Consider the following 14,111-nt stretch of genomic DNA (forward strand, 5'->3'; position numbering starts at 1 on the left):
GCATCTAGGAAGCAATAGCAAGTAGCATCCTTGCTGGCGTTTCCTGATTGGAAATTTGCCCTGTCTGCCTTTCCAGGAGAGAGTTGAATGTCACAGTCGCCTGCGCTTAAAGTCATGTGTCATGCGCTTGGAAGCTACGGTGCCTTTGATCTTCTCGGGGAACGGCTGCCTCGGCCGATAACTCAGCTTCGTTTCCGCGTCCACCGCTTCATACAGCCTCCTCAAACTCGAAGCCTAGACTAGGGTTTCCTTCCGCCTAGGAGGACCTCGTGGTCGATTTCGTTACGATCGTTACGATCGTCGGAGTTGTAGAGGCATATACGGCGCCAAGAGGAATCCGCGACAGACAAGAAGAGGGGCGGTAAAGGCAGAATACGAAATCTGCGTAAACGGCAGGAGAAGTTCATGATTCCAGCAGGTCGGGAACTTTGCAAAGCTAGTGCGGCCTTGGCGTGACATTGGGACTGAATCGTAACGTCGTATGCTCTCTGTTGCCCGAAGCCGAACAGCTGGGCTGGCGTATGCCAACGTGCCAACCAACTTGGTTTCCTTCGAGCTCGTTTCACTTGTCTCTGGCCTACTGTGTAAGTAAGCATCGTCAACCGTGCACGCTTACAGCAACTGTTGCCCATGGCTCATCTGGATCGCCACTTCGGCACCATGCCGTATTGGAGCTATGGCAATCCGGGACTGTCCCGGTGAATAAGACGGCGTTTATAAGCGTGCTATAGTCCGGTGTAGGAGCCCGACATATCCCTACAAGGCCCGTTTGGCGGACTTTCCGCCGGTCCGAAGGCGGAGCTCGGGATGACCTTGCCTTTCCCCAGCTTGCGTCAAGGCTTGGCCTGCACAATATCCCAGCAACACGTGTAGTGTGAATCTTTCTTGAACCATTGTCGCTTTCGTAATGGGCACCCAGCGGGGCTTTCTCGAAACAGCCGCGTATTCTTGCTTCGTACCCCAGATCTCGATGAGTTTGCGGTGAGAGTGTCCCATTAACGTTGCGCATCTATTGCAAAGAGACTTGGCTAGTCTAGACACACGAAACGACGGGTGGATAATAGCGTGATTATCGGTCGAAGGTGGCCAAACTTTACGAAGCATGCCAACAAATGACAGTGACAGAGGTGTCAAATTTTCAAAAGTTGGTCCGAAGTGAGCTGCCATTGTGTCATCGGTTATTCATGCCGGTGAGCTGAGTGAGCTCCCCCCACGATGTGAAGTCACTTTGATCTACTCAGTTTTGTAGGGCCAAGGTATTCTTGCCTAGCGGCTAGTCTTCATGGTGCGTCCTCCTCGGCACCAGGGTTGGGCATCTGGGTAGAGCTGATCCAGTTCTCCATGCTGGCTTGACCTGCAGGCTGCTTGGCACCCCCAGCTGCAGTCGACGATGCTAATCTTAGACCTTGGCGCTTCTTGACAACGAGGCAAAGCACACGACCGTAGATCGCGAAACCTTCATAGGAGACATCCATTGCCATCTTCTTCTTGTCGTCGCCGTCTTCCTCTAGGTCGGACCCAGTCTCTTGCTTCTTGACACGCTTGGACGGCCGGGGAGCATCGTCGTCGGAGTCTATCTCAATCGCCGAAGCCTCGGCGCCAGCATCATTGTCCGAGGTCGTCGCGTAGTCGGCATCTTGATCATCGCGAGGTTCTCCGCGCTGTCTTTTTGATCGCCGAGGCCGGCTTGTTTCATCGACAGCGGGGATGCGGGAAAGGCCGGCAGTGTCGTCCTCGGATTCACTTTCCTGCCGAATAGGCACCGTACCAGCGACTGCCTCGGACTCTATGTCTAGATCAATAGGTACGTCATTCGTTTCGTTTATCAGTTTGTTGGAGTTTGACTGCAACTTCCCGGGCGCTTTGTCGCGGAAGTGCTTGTGCTTAGTGAGCAGCGAATGGCGCGTACTTGTCTCGGTCAAAAACATGGAGACCTCAAACTCATCTGGCAGATGTCATGATCAGCCAACTTTATTCGGTTCGAGAAATGGTCTGGACCGGGCTGATTACGACGGCGAGGGTTGGGTTGGGTTGAGCGGGATGGTGACAGTGAGTGAGGCTTCGAAACAGGACGACCAACCTTGGACAACAACATCCTTGATAGTCTTCTTTTTAGAACTCTTCTTCTTTGCCCTTTCTCTCTCCTTCTCTTCACGTAGTTTTGGTAACACCAATGGACGGACGCTCTCGATGACCTTGGGTAAGATGGGGTTCCGAGGATTGAGAAGCCAGCTTTGTGCCAATGCCGGATTGTCGAGATAGATGCGACACTCGAGAACGGAGTACTTTGTGATCCTCAAATATCGGCGTAGAGGCGCCATCGTTGCTGTTTCCTATGAGACGCAGTTGCAGTGAGGCTCGTGCAGCATGAACTCAAGCCTGGATTCGAGGTGGTATTTTGCTCAGACGTGGAGAGATGGCTTTCTGAAGAGGTCTATGCTCAATACGACGTGGTCGAGTGGTGCGCGGAAACCGAAGGGAACTCGAGGTAGTAAGTGATCTGAGGAGCTTTCAGAAGAAAGGTTATGATGAAGTTGATGTCGAAGGTGAAATGACTGTAGATGAGTGAAGGTTGCCCTGACTGCACGTCGTGACGTCGGATGAGAGCTGCCCCACCTGCACATAAGTACCTTTCCTAGTTTAAAGCGTGTGCTTTTGCGGATGGGTAAGGGACGTATACTTGAGAAGCCGCGCGCTGCAAGTACTACCAGTAGCATTCTCCCTGTCCTGCAGCAGCAGTGCCCCGTGCAGTTGCTCCCGCGGGGCGGCGACTGCACGCAGCACGCAGCACGACACTGGATGCGCCTGCCGCCAGTGACCTCAGGCAATTAACAAGGACCCACTTAAAATTTCTCGGAATCGCGTCGTCCAGCTCCGGTGCCGCGTCCAGAAGCTCCGGCTTTCGACTTTCTCATCCAATGGCCGAACCTCAAAGACCGCACCGCAGTTCGACTCTCTGTTCCTCTCCTTCGTAGTGATGCTGACAAAGCGATCATGTCGAAGTCATGGGCATCGACACTGAGGCTACCTAAATCTACCTTTCCGTAAGCTTTCTGGTCTTCTGGTGCAACCACCGCCGCTCCCCCTCGGCTCCGTCCTCAGCTGACCCGTGGCCCGGGCCGTCTTAGACCGCGCCCGCTCTCGCAGTTCCGTCCCGAGTACCTCCGCCGATCCGCCGACGACTTCTACAAGTGGCAGTCATCCAATGACTCTAGGCCCGAGTTCACTCTGCACGATGGCCCCCCGTACGCAAATGGAGGCCTTCACGCCGGTCACGCCTTGAACAAGATTCTTAAGGATATGGTCAACAGAGTCAAGGTCCAGCAAGGTCCGATAGTACCCCGGAGTCGCTGTCTTCGTCGTCGCCTAATGCCAGTCTTGTAGGATATCGCATACGCTACAGGCCCGGCTGGGATTGCCATGGCCTCCCTATCGAAATGAAGGCCGTTGGCACGTCAGGCGGCAAGGGCATGACTCCGGTAGAGATCCGCAAGGCCGCGAGACAGCTCGCTTCCACCACAGTTCTGGAGCAGATGGAGGGCTTCCGCTCGTACGGCGTCATGGCCGACTGGGACGCGCGATGGACGACAATGGACCCCGATTTCGAGGTCAGGCAGTTGCGCTTGTTCAAGCAGATGGTACGGCGAGGCCTCATCTACCGCAAAAGCAAGCCCGTATACTGGTCGCCATCCTCAAGAACCGCGCTGGCGGAGGCCGAGCTGGAGTACAACGAGAACCATGTTTCAACGGCGGCTTACGTTCGATACCCAGTCATTGGCGGCCCCTCCTTGGACGGCTTTACTGGCCAGCTCTACGCCATCATCTGGACGACAACCCCCTGGACACTCCCGGCGAACAAAGCCATCGCAATTCACGAAGAATTGGACTATGCCATAATCGCCGTCAACGGAAGCGCATACCTCACTGCAGTCAGCCGTCTTGAGGCCGTTAAGGCTCTCTTCCCCGAACAGGAGCCTCAGGTCATCGTGGCGTCTATCAAGGGTTCCGAATTGCGTGGCTTGCAGTATAAGAACAGGCTGCAAGGGGCCAACTCTGCACTTCAACCAATCATCCACGCAGAGTTTGTGTCAGCAGACTCTGGAACTGGACTCGTTCACATCGCTCCTGGTCACGGTTTCGAGGACTACGAGGCTTGCGCGCAACTGGGCATCGATGCCTTCGCACCCATCGATGACGAAGGAAATTTCACCCGTGACGCTTTCCCAGACGATCCAGAAAAGCTGACCGAAGCCTCCTCGATCCTCAAGGGCGGTAGCAAGGCCGTTCTCGCCCTGATTGAAGACGATGTTCTCCAGGCAGCAAAGTACAAGCATAAGTACCCCTACGACTGGAGGACGAAACAGCCCGTCGTCATGCGGTCGACGGCCCAATGGTTCGCCGATGTCGGTAGCATCAAAGATGACGCTCTCAACGCCCTAAAGGAAGTCAAATTTGTGCCATCAACCGGACGCAACCGCCTTGAAAGCTTCGTTGTGGGTCGTAGTGAGTGGTGCATTTCTCGCCAGCGTGCCTGGGGCGTTCCTATTCCCGCTTTGTATGATGCCAATGGAGACGCCGTAGTGACAGAGGAATCCGTCGACCACATCATCTCGGTCATCCAGAAGCGTGGTATTGATGCCTGGTTCTCTGATGCTGCCGATGAATCCGCTTGGTTTGCACCGTCTCTGAAAGGAAGCTACAGACGTGGTACCGACACAATGGATGTCTGGTTCGACAGCGGAAGCAGTTGGACAGAGAGTAAGGGTCAAGCCGACATCTATCTCGAGGGATCCGACCAGCACCGCGGCTGGTTCCAGTCAAGCTTGCTTTCGTACGTCGCTGCCCAAAGGGCCGAGGGCGACGCAACCTCCCAAGCGCAGCCCAAGTCTCCTTTCAAGACTCTCATCACCCACGGCTTCACGCTTGACCACACCGGCAAGAAGATGTCAAAGTCGATCGGAAACACCATTTCACCCGGTCAAATCATGGACGGCACCCTCCTGCCGCCGATCAAGGTCAGAGGCAAGGCCAAGGTAGCCGGCGCCGCCCCAACCTACGAGGCCCTGGGTCCAGATGCCCTCCGTCTCTGGGCCGCCAGCTCAGAGTACACCAAAGACGTAGCCATCGGCCAGGCGGTCCTCAAGTCCGTCCATACCGTGCTGGTCAAGTACCGCACAATCATCAAGATGCTGACGGGTTCGATGCACGAGTCCGCCCGGACCGCGCCCACGACGACGCTGGATCACATCGCCCTCATCCAGCTGCGCGACGTCATGGCGGAAGTCGAAAAGGCCTTCGCCGCACACGAGTTCTACAAAGCGTTCAGCGCCCTCAACCGCTGGGTCGCCAACGACCTATCCGCCTTCTACCTCGAGGCGATGAAGGACCGACTTTACTGCGGCGACGGCGGCGGCGTGCTGGAGCCCATCTTCCTCGGCTTCCTCCGCATGCTGTCGCCCATGACGCCGCTCTTGGTCGAGGAGGCGTGGGACCACCGTCCCGAGTACATCAAGACCGACAGCAGCATCCTCCACCCCTTGTACACCCCCTACGACGCGCCCGTCCACGGCAGAGCGCCCTCCGCCATCGGGGAGGCTTCCCTCCGCAAGGATGTTCCCGTTCTGATGTCCGTCCAGGGCGCCGTCAAGGCCGCTCTGGAAAAGGGTCGCGCGGCCAAAGTCCTCGGGTCATCGCTGCAGTCTTCTGTGGTTGTCACGACCGAGGACCAAGCCGTGGCCGGCGTGCTGGCCAAGTATGGAGAAGAGCTGGAAGCCATGTTTGTCGTATCCTCGGTAGAGACCAACAAGGGGATACCCAACCAGCCCGAGTGGCGGTACGACGAGGTATTCGAGGTCAACGGCGCAAAGGGGACGGTCTCGGTGTTGCCGCCAAACGAGCACAAGTGCCCGCGCTGCTGGCGGTATATCGCGCCCAAAGAGGAGACGTTGTGCGGGCGTTGCGATGATGTCGTGGCGAGTTTGTAGGAATAGAAAAGAAGGACGTGTACATGTAACAACAGCTAGCCCCCCCAAACAAAAAAATCAATATACCCTCATCAGGAAATTTTACTTTCGAGGTCGACATTATGATACATGTCTTCTATCTTCCGTCTCCCATATTGGTAGCCTACGCGCAATCGTAACGAGTAATCGGACGACCTAGGTGCGATAACCGAGTGGTTGAATCAAAAAATGTCAATACCACCTCTTTCTTATGTTGGCAATTAATCACTATCACTCCTGGAATTAAAAATCATCCTAGTTTCATTCGCTGTATACTCTGGGAGTTTGCGTTCAATATTTTGCACCTTTTGAATCCTTTTCCAAAGTCGAAACCATTTCGAGCAATGCGCATACACATACACCGGCCCTTGGCTCGCCAGGAAAGACATCGTAAAATGAAATAAAGGAAGCAACTATACACTCCAATAGCTAGGAATCGGTAGAAAGATAAAGAGGAACACGAAACAATCAACGAAGACGAAAGACCCAGACGAAGGCGAAGACGTCGAAAAAGAAAAGATTGGCTTTGACCTATATCAGAGTGCTTTGGGCCTCTTCCGTCATCAATCATCACGGAAGGGTGGCCGAGTTGGTTTTGGCGCCAGGTTAAGGTCAGCTTAACATCTGTTTCCTGGTGGGGCAACCCGCGCGAGTTCGAGTCTCGTCCCTTTCATTTTTCGCTTTTTTGACAATCTCCAAGACATAAATGCCTCCAGAAAGCATTGAGCGAACATCATTTTGGTTTTCTTTGCGATATCGAAGTTAGTTTCTTTTCGTGTCGTCCTGTTGTTGTGAATACGCCTTGCAGCACCCGCGAAACACGGATCACAATCGTTTGGCCAAACCACCCACCAAAAGTCTGGGGACGAACAATACCCATTCCAATTCTTGGAAAAAGTGCTTGTCAATTGTGCGCCGGCCCTAGCTAGTTAGGTGAATACCGGACGCATCTGGGAGATGTATATATACAAGAGTTTAATAATGCCATCTAGGTTCTGCTTCCTCTCCGCTCCCCTAATCATCTTACACCAGAGCCCGGAACCAAGAACCCATAGGTTCCTCGATCTCGCCGCCGCTTTTTACCACTCGCTCACCTCGCCAGCCTTGGGCGGCTGTACTCTGACGATCTTATCGCAGTTGAGCAGGCAGAGGGGGTCAAGAGCCTTCTTGATCTGTGACGAAGCATCGTATTAGCACTTCAGTTCCCAGGCAATCATAAGCACCGAAGGGGGGAACTCGCCTGTCTCATGGTATCGACGGTAGACTCGCCCAGCTCGTGCGGGAGGTAATCTCTCTTGACGAGTCCGACGCCGTGCTCACCCTATCAGCCATGTTAGCGAGTCTCGGATACTTCAACGGGCTAGCCAAAGGTCTGACGACAACATACCGTGACGGTGCCCTCCATCTCGACAGCTCTCTTGACCATGTTATGAACCAGGTGTTCGGCTCTCTTGCGCTCCTGGTCATTATAAAGCAGAATGGCTGACATCAAAAGTTAGCACTCTCTCCTTCAAAACATGCGCGTCCCCCACGCATGACCAAAAAAAAAAAGGAACTCACTGTGGAAGTTTCCATCCCCAACATGCCCAACAATGGTGCCAAAAAGCCCACTCTTGGCCATGGCCTCCTTGGTCTCCTCAATAATGTCAGGCAACCGGCTCGTCGGCACCGCAACGTCCCCAGTCCAGACGTGATCCCCCTCGCGCCGGACCGCCATCGTGCTCCACAGCGCCTCCTTCCTCGCGCTCCACAGCTCCTGCTGCTCCTCCTCGTTCTTAGCGAAATCAAACGTCTTGCTGCCCGTCTTGCTCGCGAGCTGCTTCACCAGCGCCACCTGCTCCTTGACGCCCGTCTCCGTGCCGGCGAACTTGAAAAACAGCGTCGGCGCCTCGGCCCACGCCTTGCTCGTCATGCCGGCCTTGTTGATACACTGCATCTGCAGGTCGTCCAGGATCTCCACCGCCGCGACCGGGATGCCGGCGGCGACGACCTTGGCGACGCAGTTGGCCGCGTCGCGGATCGTGGGGAAGGCCGAGACGGCGACCGAGGTGGACGCGGGCTTCGTCGTAACTTTCAGGGTGGCCTCCGTCACGAGGCCCAGGGTGCCCTCGGACCCGATGAAGAGCTTGGTGAGGTCGTAGCCGGCGGAGCTCTTGCGCGGGCGCTGCCGCGTCTTGATGATGGTGCCGTCGGCCAGCACGACCGTCAGGCTCAGCACCCACTCGCGCATGGTGCCGTAGCGGTAGGCGTTGGTGCCGCTGCATCCGGTGCCGATCATGCCGCCAATCATGGCGCCCGGGCCCGGGTCCGGCGGGAAGAACAGGCCCGTCTGCGCCAGCTGGTCGTTGAGCGACTCCCACCCGACGGCGGGCTGCACCACGACGTCGAGGTCCTCCTGGTGCAGCTTCAGGACCTTGTTCATGCGCCCGAAATCGATCGAGATGCCGCCGCGCGTGGGCGTGAAGTGTCCCTCGAGGCTGGTTCCGCCGCTGTAGCCGACGACGGGGATGCGCCGCTGGTGGCAGATCTTCATGATCTCCGAGACCTCCTCGGTGGTGCTGGGGAAGACGACGCAGAACGGCCGCTCGTCGGGCTTGGCCGAGTGCGAGGACCACTCCGAGTTGGCGTGGTGTTCGAGGTCGACCTTTGTGGTGCTGACGTGCTCCTTGCCGACGATGCCGACGAAGTCGGCCCAGGCGGCCTCGAGGTTCTCCTTGTTGAGCTTGTGGACCGGCGCGATCGTCTTGGCTAGCGGCAGGGTCGATTCTTCGCTGGGGCTCGGGGGCACGAGGGTGCCTAGGTAGTACGACACTCCCATCGTGGTGAGTAGCACTACCAGCACACAACGGCGCATTAGCTACTGCGACAACTCTTGTTGCAACGTCTTGCCGCCCCGGAACATCAGGACTTACCGAAAGTGTACGCCAGATTCCTGCTATTCCCCGTCTTCTCTCGCTCGGCAGCGAACCTCTCCCGCTCCGCCTTCTCGCGCGCCAGACGCTGGGTGATGCTGCCGACGACCTGACCCTGAAATGTCCGGCCCTTCTGCTTCTCCTCAGTGTTGCTCGGCGTGCCGCGCTCACTCGACATATGCCGTGCGGTAGCACCATTGGCGAGAGCGACGCATCGCCGGCGCGGGGCCGGGCTTGCGGTCCTGAGGCTTTGCAGAGCTGCCTGGGGAGCTCGAGCTCTGATATGCGCCATTGCGCCTATGTTCGACTCGGCGGTGGTGTTGATGGACGAGGTGTGTCAGGAATGCGGTACAGATTGCGGTACGAGCTTCTTCGATTGATCAGAAGTTGAAGAGGGGACAGGCTTCGAGCCATCCGGGTTCGGAGCTCTGGGAGAAGTCGAGAGGAGGGGATGGTGGCTTCGTTGGAGGAGCTGTACTGCGTACGCGGGCGAACGACTGCGAATAGTAGTGCAGGTAAAGATTATTTGTAGCTGGGTGGAGCTGCATCCGTCTTAGCACTTCTGGAGCTCGGATGGCGAAATGGAATCCATGCAAGCCGCCTGCAGCAATGGAACTGGAGCAGAAAGTGCACCCTGCGAGCCTATCGGGGATAAGGATTGGCCGGCCCGGAAGCGGGGAAGGGTTGTGCGGTGGGGCTGCCGTAGTACCGTGGTATGCCCGCGCCGGTGTGGAACTCCACTTCTTCACCGTCTGGCCCCCCCCTTCCGTCCGCTTATCCAAGGCCGAGGATAACTCTGGCTAATGGAATGGCGTGCTAGCGAGGTCGGAGACACCCATGGTCCATTATGTTGGGTGCACAGCAGACGTGAACATGCCATGGCTGACTGTTTATGGCTTGGGATTCCGTGTTGATTACATACCAACTTGGGAAAGCATACTAAGTCGGCACGGACAAGCCCCGAGACTCCCGATACAATTACCGTTCACTTCCTCGTCATCATTTCCACATTTCAACGACTGTCACCGGCCTGCCTGGAAGGAATGGAAGATCTCTCAAAGTACAGAACTCCATGAATCCAATCCTATAGATCCATACACCTCGTTATATCAAACATGCGCCCCATTGTCCGTAGAAAGCCCCCCCAAAGTATCTAATCTCACCTTATAATAAGGTAGTCTCTCGAAGCACCTTAAGTCTTCCATCCAGGGATAAGCTGCACATTAAACGTCGGCGTCCCAAGCCCCCCAGCAGCCCCCCTCAAATGCGCCAAATACGCAGCAAGCTCTCCGTCCTGCTCGATCGCCAACGGCATCTCCCCGCCCTTGCCATCCTTCAACACCCCCTCCAGCCGTAGACAAATCGCCCCCGGGAACTTACTCGCCGCCGCGTGCCGCAGCTCCTGCACGGAATGCGAGCTTAGCGTCGCGATCCAGATGGTCGTAGTGGCCATGAAGGTGGAGGAAGAGTGGAGGCGTAGGTAGACGGCTATGCTCGTGGTAGACGGAGGCTGCGGCTGCAGGTGCTGGTGCTGTGGTAGAGGTGACGACGGTGCGTGGAAGACAGGTTGTTGCTGCTGTTGCTGCTGCTGTGCTGCGGCGGCAGCAGCTACGGCGTATTGCTGCGCGTATTGCTGGTCTACAAACGCCGCCTGCGCGTCGGCTGCTAGGAGGAGAGACGAGCCCATGTGGTGGGTTTCCAGCCCCATGTCCGGCTGCCCGAGGAGCGCTGATGAGAGGATCCTCGCCGCGGAGTGGCCCATCGGGTCGGCGGCCGCGGCGGCCTGGACCTGCATCGACACGGTGGGCATGAGCATCTGCGGCTGCTGGCTTTCCCCCGAGCCGGGCATGAGTCCCATAGACGGCGGTACGGATACCTGGCTGGCATCGACGTACTGGCCGCCGCCCAAGTCATCCTCGTCTTCCAAAGCATCAGCCATTTCTGGCTGTGCGGGCTGGGCCCGGACCTGAATTGCCTGGACTTCCTCTTGCCGTTTCGCGTCGTCGCGAACTAGTTGCGTCTGTTGCGTGACTCCTCGTTTCTGTGGCTGCTCCCGCCTCGAGGCATCATCCCTCAGCCTCTTCATCACATCCTTCGCAAGAACATCCAAAGCCCGCACCTTTTCAGCGTGAGCGTGAGCATGCACTGAAGAAGCACCGCTGTCTCCTTCGTCTCCTTCGTCCCCCGGCGGAGCGAGAACTCGCCGTACCAGCTCCGACCTAGCCTCCCACTCCGCCTTCAGCTCCGCCCACTGCGCCGGCCCAGCCTCAGACTTGCAACCGAGCCCCTCCCGCTTCAATATCCTCTCAAACGCCGCGCGGAGATCCCTCGCCTCCTCCGGGTTGACGCCCAGGATATTTTTCGCCTCGGCGAGCGTGAGCCGCTTCTCCAGCGTCCGCGCCCGCTTTGTGATGTCCGTACATATAACGTCGAGGGCCAATCTCTTGGACTCTTGGTTGTTACTGCTGTTGCTGTTGCTGTTGCTGTTGCTGTTGCCGTTCGCATCCCCAGACTCCTCGTCGTCCCACATCACTGCTCTCAGCCGCGGCGTCTCCCTCACAAGCCGGGCTTTGACGGCCTCCCACCTCTCCGGCCCGGCGATCGTCTTCTTGACGATGCCGGCTTCCTCGCAGAGCTGCGCAAACTTGACCCGCACCTGACGATATACGTCCGTCTCCAACCCGAGGATGGCTTTTGCGTCGTCGAGCGTGGTCTCTGAAGGGAAGCGCGGGGCGATGGAGTGTTGTGTATCATGAGATGACGCGGCCTCCCAGGCTCGCAGCCGCCGCCTCTTCCTCCTGTTGTTGCTGCTGTTATTGCCGTTGCTCTCCGTGCCCCTCACCGCGTCGTCGTCTTCGTCGCCCTCGCCCTCGCCTGGCAGCGACGACCCCAGCATCTCCCGATCCGTAAGAGTACCAGGCGTCACAACCCCCTCACCACCCCGGCTCCCAAAGCCGTCGTCGATAGTGACCACAGATGCTTCCCGCCGACCAGAACCCGCCACCACCTCCTCCTCATCCCCATTACCCTCCCTAGACCGCTCCCCATTCGCAGCCTTCAAAAGCCACCGGTTCTTCGTCCTCACGCGAATCAGCTCGCGCTTCTTGATGTCGAACCCATCCTCCCTCAGCACGGCCAGCATCTCTCCCTGCGTCAGGTTCCGCTCCCACAGCTCCTTGACGCGCGCGACCAGCCGGCCGTTCTTGTGCGCAGGGTTCTGCTTGGACGGGAAATCCCACTTGCGGAACTGGGTCTGGAAGGCTCTTTTGCTGTACCATGTGTGTGAGCGAGCGACATGTGTAGTCCGACAGCCTTTACTTTACCCCGGATTCGGCCCCGGCACCGGCCCCAGTCCCGGCTCCGTTGTGGAACGGGGGTAAGCTTTGCCGGATGTGGATCGGGCAGTCCGGCCGGCGAGAGGAACCACGAAGACCATAGGGGAGCAGAGGTGGATAAAGAGACTCAAACTGACCAGGGCGCAAAGTCATGGTGCATTTTTAGGTACACCATGATGTCCTCGAGGGACCTCTTCTCATTGATGTAGAGCTGAAAACATAGCTTCTCGTGGGCATCCCAATCATATACCATGCCTCTAGATTTCCTCTACAAGTCGTGTCTTGTGATAATGCGTCTTTGGCTGAATGGGAGAGCGTCGACGATGCGCAAGTGGTTAGTTGAGTCAGCCGTACTGTGCCAAGATCATGATGCACGGTAGCGAAGACTGTCTGATTATCTTATCTCACTCTTATCGCATTCTTATCATTGTCTTTACCGAAGTACCTTATGCTCGGTGAGCTTCGGTGAGAAGCTGTACGTCCACTAAGTGTCATGGCTGTATCTCTCGGGAACTTGGTCATCAATCCCGTTAATCGGCTTCATAATGAGTAAGTAGCTTGATCAAACCAAAATTTCAGAATCTCCAAGTTTCTGACAGCAATTAACAACCAAGCCAGTCCCTGATACACGCCGGGCCGCTCCGCATGGACGTTGATCACTCTACCATTCCGGACCTCGGTACCGGTTGTAAGCGCTCTTCCCCTCCATCTCCAACCTTTGACCTCGAACCCAAAGACGGCGGCAAAGCGCATCCACGTAAAAGTTCACTTCTATCTACATTATCCCCCACCTCCATCCCCTACAATCCAGTCAATCTGAATAACTCAACCTCCATCAAAAACCACAAATTCCATCACAAACAATCTCACCACCAACCTCATCACCACGACCTCAACTCCACATCCAATACATCATCAATCACAACCCTCCAAGAACCCATCAACAACAATGTCCTCCCTCCCAACATCCTACAACACCCTCTCCCTCCCCCAAATAACCCTCTCTCACCACCCCGCCTCCTCCCCCTCCCCAACCCCGGTGATACTCCTCACCCTCAACCGCCCCTCCGCCCGCAACGCCTTCACAGACGAAATGGCATCCTCCCTAGCAAAAGCCTACACCCTCCTCTCCACCGACCCCCGCGTGAAAGCCATAGTCCTCACCGGCTCAGACCCCTCCAACAAAACCTTCTGCGCAGGAATGGACCTCCACAACCGCGTCCGCCTCCCCCCCCACCGCGACGCCCACCGCGACACGGGAGGCCTCGTCGCCCTAGCAATGCACAACTGCTCGAAACCCATCATCGCCGCGATAAACGGCTCCGCCGTCGGCGTGGGCATCACGATGGCCCTCCCCGCCTCCATCCGCATCGTCTCCCGCGACGCGAAGATCGGCTTCGTCTTCGGGCGGCGCGGGTTCAACATGGAGGCCTGCTCGTCCTTTTACCTCCCGCGCCTCATCGGCGCCGGCCCGGCGCTGCATCTGTGTACCACGGGAGGGGTGTACCCCGCCACGAGCCCGCTGCTGCGCAACTTATTCAGCGAGATCGTCGCGCCGGGCGAGGTTCTCCCGCGCGCCCTGGCGGTCGCCGAGGATGTCGCTGCGAACGTGAGTACCGTGGCCGCGAGGGTGATGCGGGATATGATTCTGAGGTCGCCGGCGAGTCCGGAGGAGGCGCACCTGCTGGAGAGCAAGATCTTCTTCGACCTGTTTAGCGGGAAGGATAGTAAAGAGGGGATGGAGAGTTTCATGGAGAAGAGAGCGCCGCGGTTCGAGGCGACGATGGAGAAGGATGCGCCGACGGCGTACCCGTGGTGGAAAGAGGTTGATATCAAAGCAAAGATTTGAAATTCGCTGTAAA

General features: G+C 57.1%; 5 protein-coding genes across 5 annotated transcripts; 2 read left to right on the forward strand and 3 right to left on the reverse strand.

Moving 5' to 3' along the window:
* Positions 1 to 1,280: 1,280 nt before the first annotated feature.
* On the reverse strand, positions 1,281 to 2,321 carry CTAM01_01249 (uncharacterized protein; the record flags this gene model as incomplete). Its single annotated transcript, XM_060517291.1, has 2 exons — positions 1,281 to 1,945; positions 2,081 to 2,321. The coding sequence occupies 2 exons, from the start codon at positions 2,319 to 2,321 to the stop codon at positions 1,281 to 1,283; spliced, it is 906 nt and encodes a 301-aa protein (XP_060387752.1).
* A 673-nt stretch (positions 2,322 to 2,994) lies between these two features.
* Positions 2,995 to 5,984, forward strand: CTAM01_01250 (isoleucyl-tRNA synthetase; the record flags this gene model as incomplete). The annotated part of the gene is made up of 3 exons (XM_060517292.1): positions 2,995 to 3,044; positions 3,129 to 3,328; positions 3,385 to 5,984. 3 exons carry the CDS (start codon positions 2,995 to 2,997, stop codon positions 5,982 to 5,984), a joined length of 2,850 nt encoding a protein of 949 aa, XP_060387753.1.
* Positions 5,985 to 7,081: 1,097 nt separating this feature from the next.
* Positions 7,082 to 9,206, reverse strand: CTAM01_01251 (glycolate oxidase; the record flags this gene model as incomplete). Its single annotated transcript, XM_060517293.1, has 5 exons — positions 7,082 to 7,174; positions 7,261 to 7,323; positions 7,390 to 7,484; positions 7,563 to 8,834; positions 8,915 to 9,206. The coding sequence occupies 5 exons, from the start codon at positions 9,204 to 9,206 to the stop codon at positions 7,082 to 7,084; spliced, it is 1,815 nt and encodes a 604-aa protein (XP_060387754.1).
* Positions 9,207 to 10,106: 900 nt separating this feature from the next.
* CTAM01_01252 (uncharacterized protein) lies at positions 10,107 to 12,744 on the reverse strand (the record flags this gene model as incomplete). The annotated part of the gene is made up of 3 exons (XM_060517294.1): positions 10,107 to 12,183; positions 12,387 to 12,517; positions 12,658 to 12,744. 3 exons carry the CDS (start codon positions 12,742 to 12,744, stop codon positions 10,107 to 10,109), a joined length of 2,295 nt encoding a protein of 764 aa, XP_060387755.1.
* A 454-nt stretch (positions 12,745 to 13,198) lies between these two features.
* On the forward strand, positions 13,199 to 14,098 carry CTAM01_01253 (enoyl-CoA hydratase/isomerase; the record flags this gene model as incomplete). The annotated part of the gene is made up of 1 exon (XM_060517295.1): positions 13,199 to 14,098. One exon carries the CDS (start codon positions 13,199 to 13,201, stop codon positions 14,096 to 14,098), a length of 900 nt encoding a protein of 299 aa, XP_060387756.1.
* Positions 14,099 to 14,111: the final 13 nt, after the last annotated feature.

Source organism: Colletotrichum tamarilloi, assembly GCF_030869305.1.
Source record: "Colletotrichum tamarilloi strain Tom-12 chromosome Unknown Scaffold_3.1, whole genome shotgun sequence".
NCBI classification, from domain to species: Eukaryota; Fungi; Ascomycota; class Sordariomycetes; order Glomerellales; family Glomerellaceae; genus Colletotrichum; species Colletotrichum tamarilloi.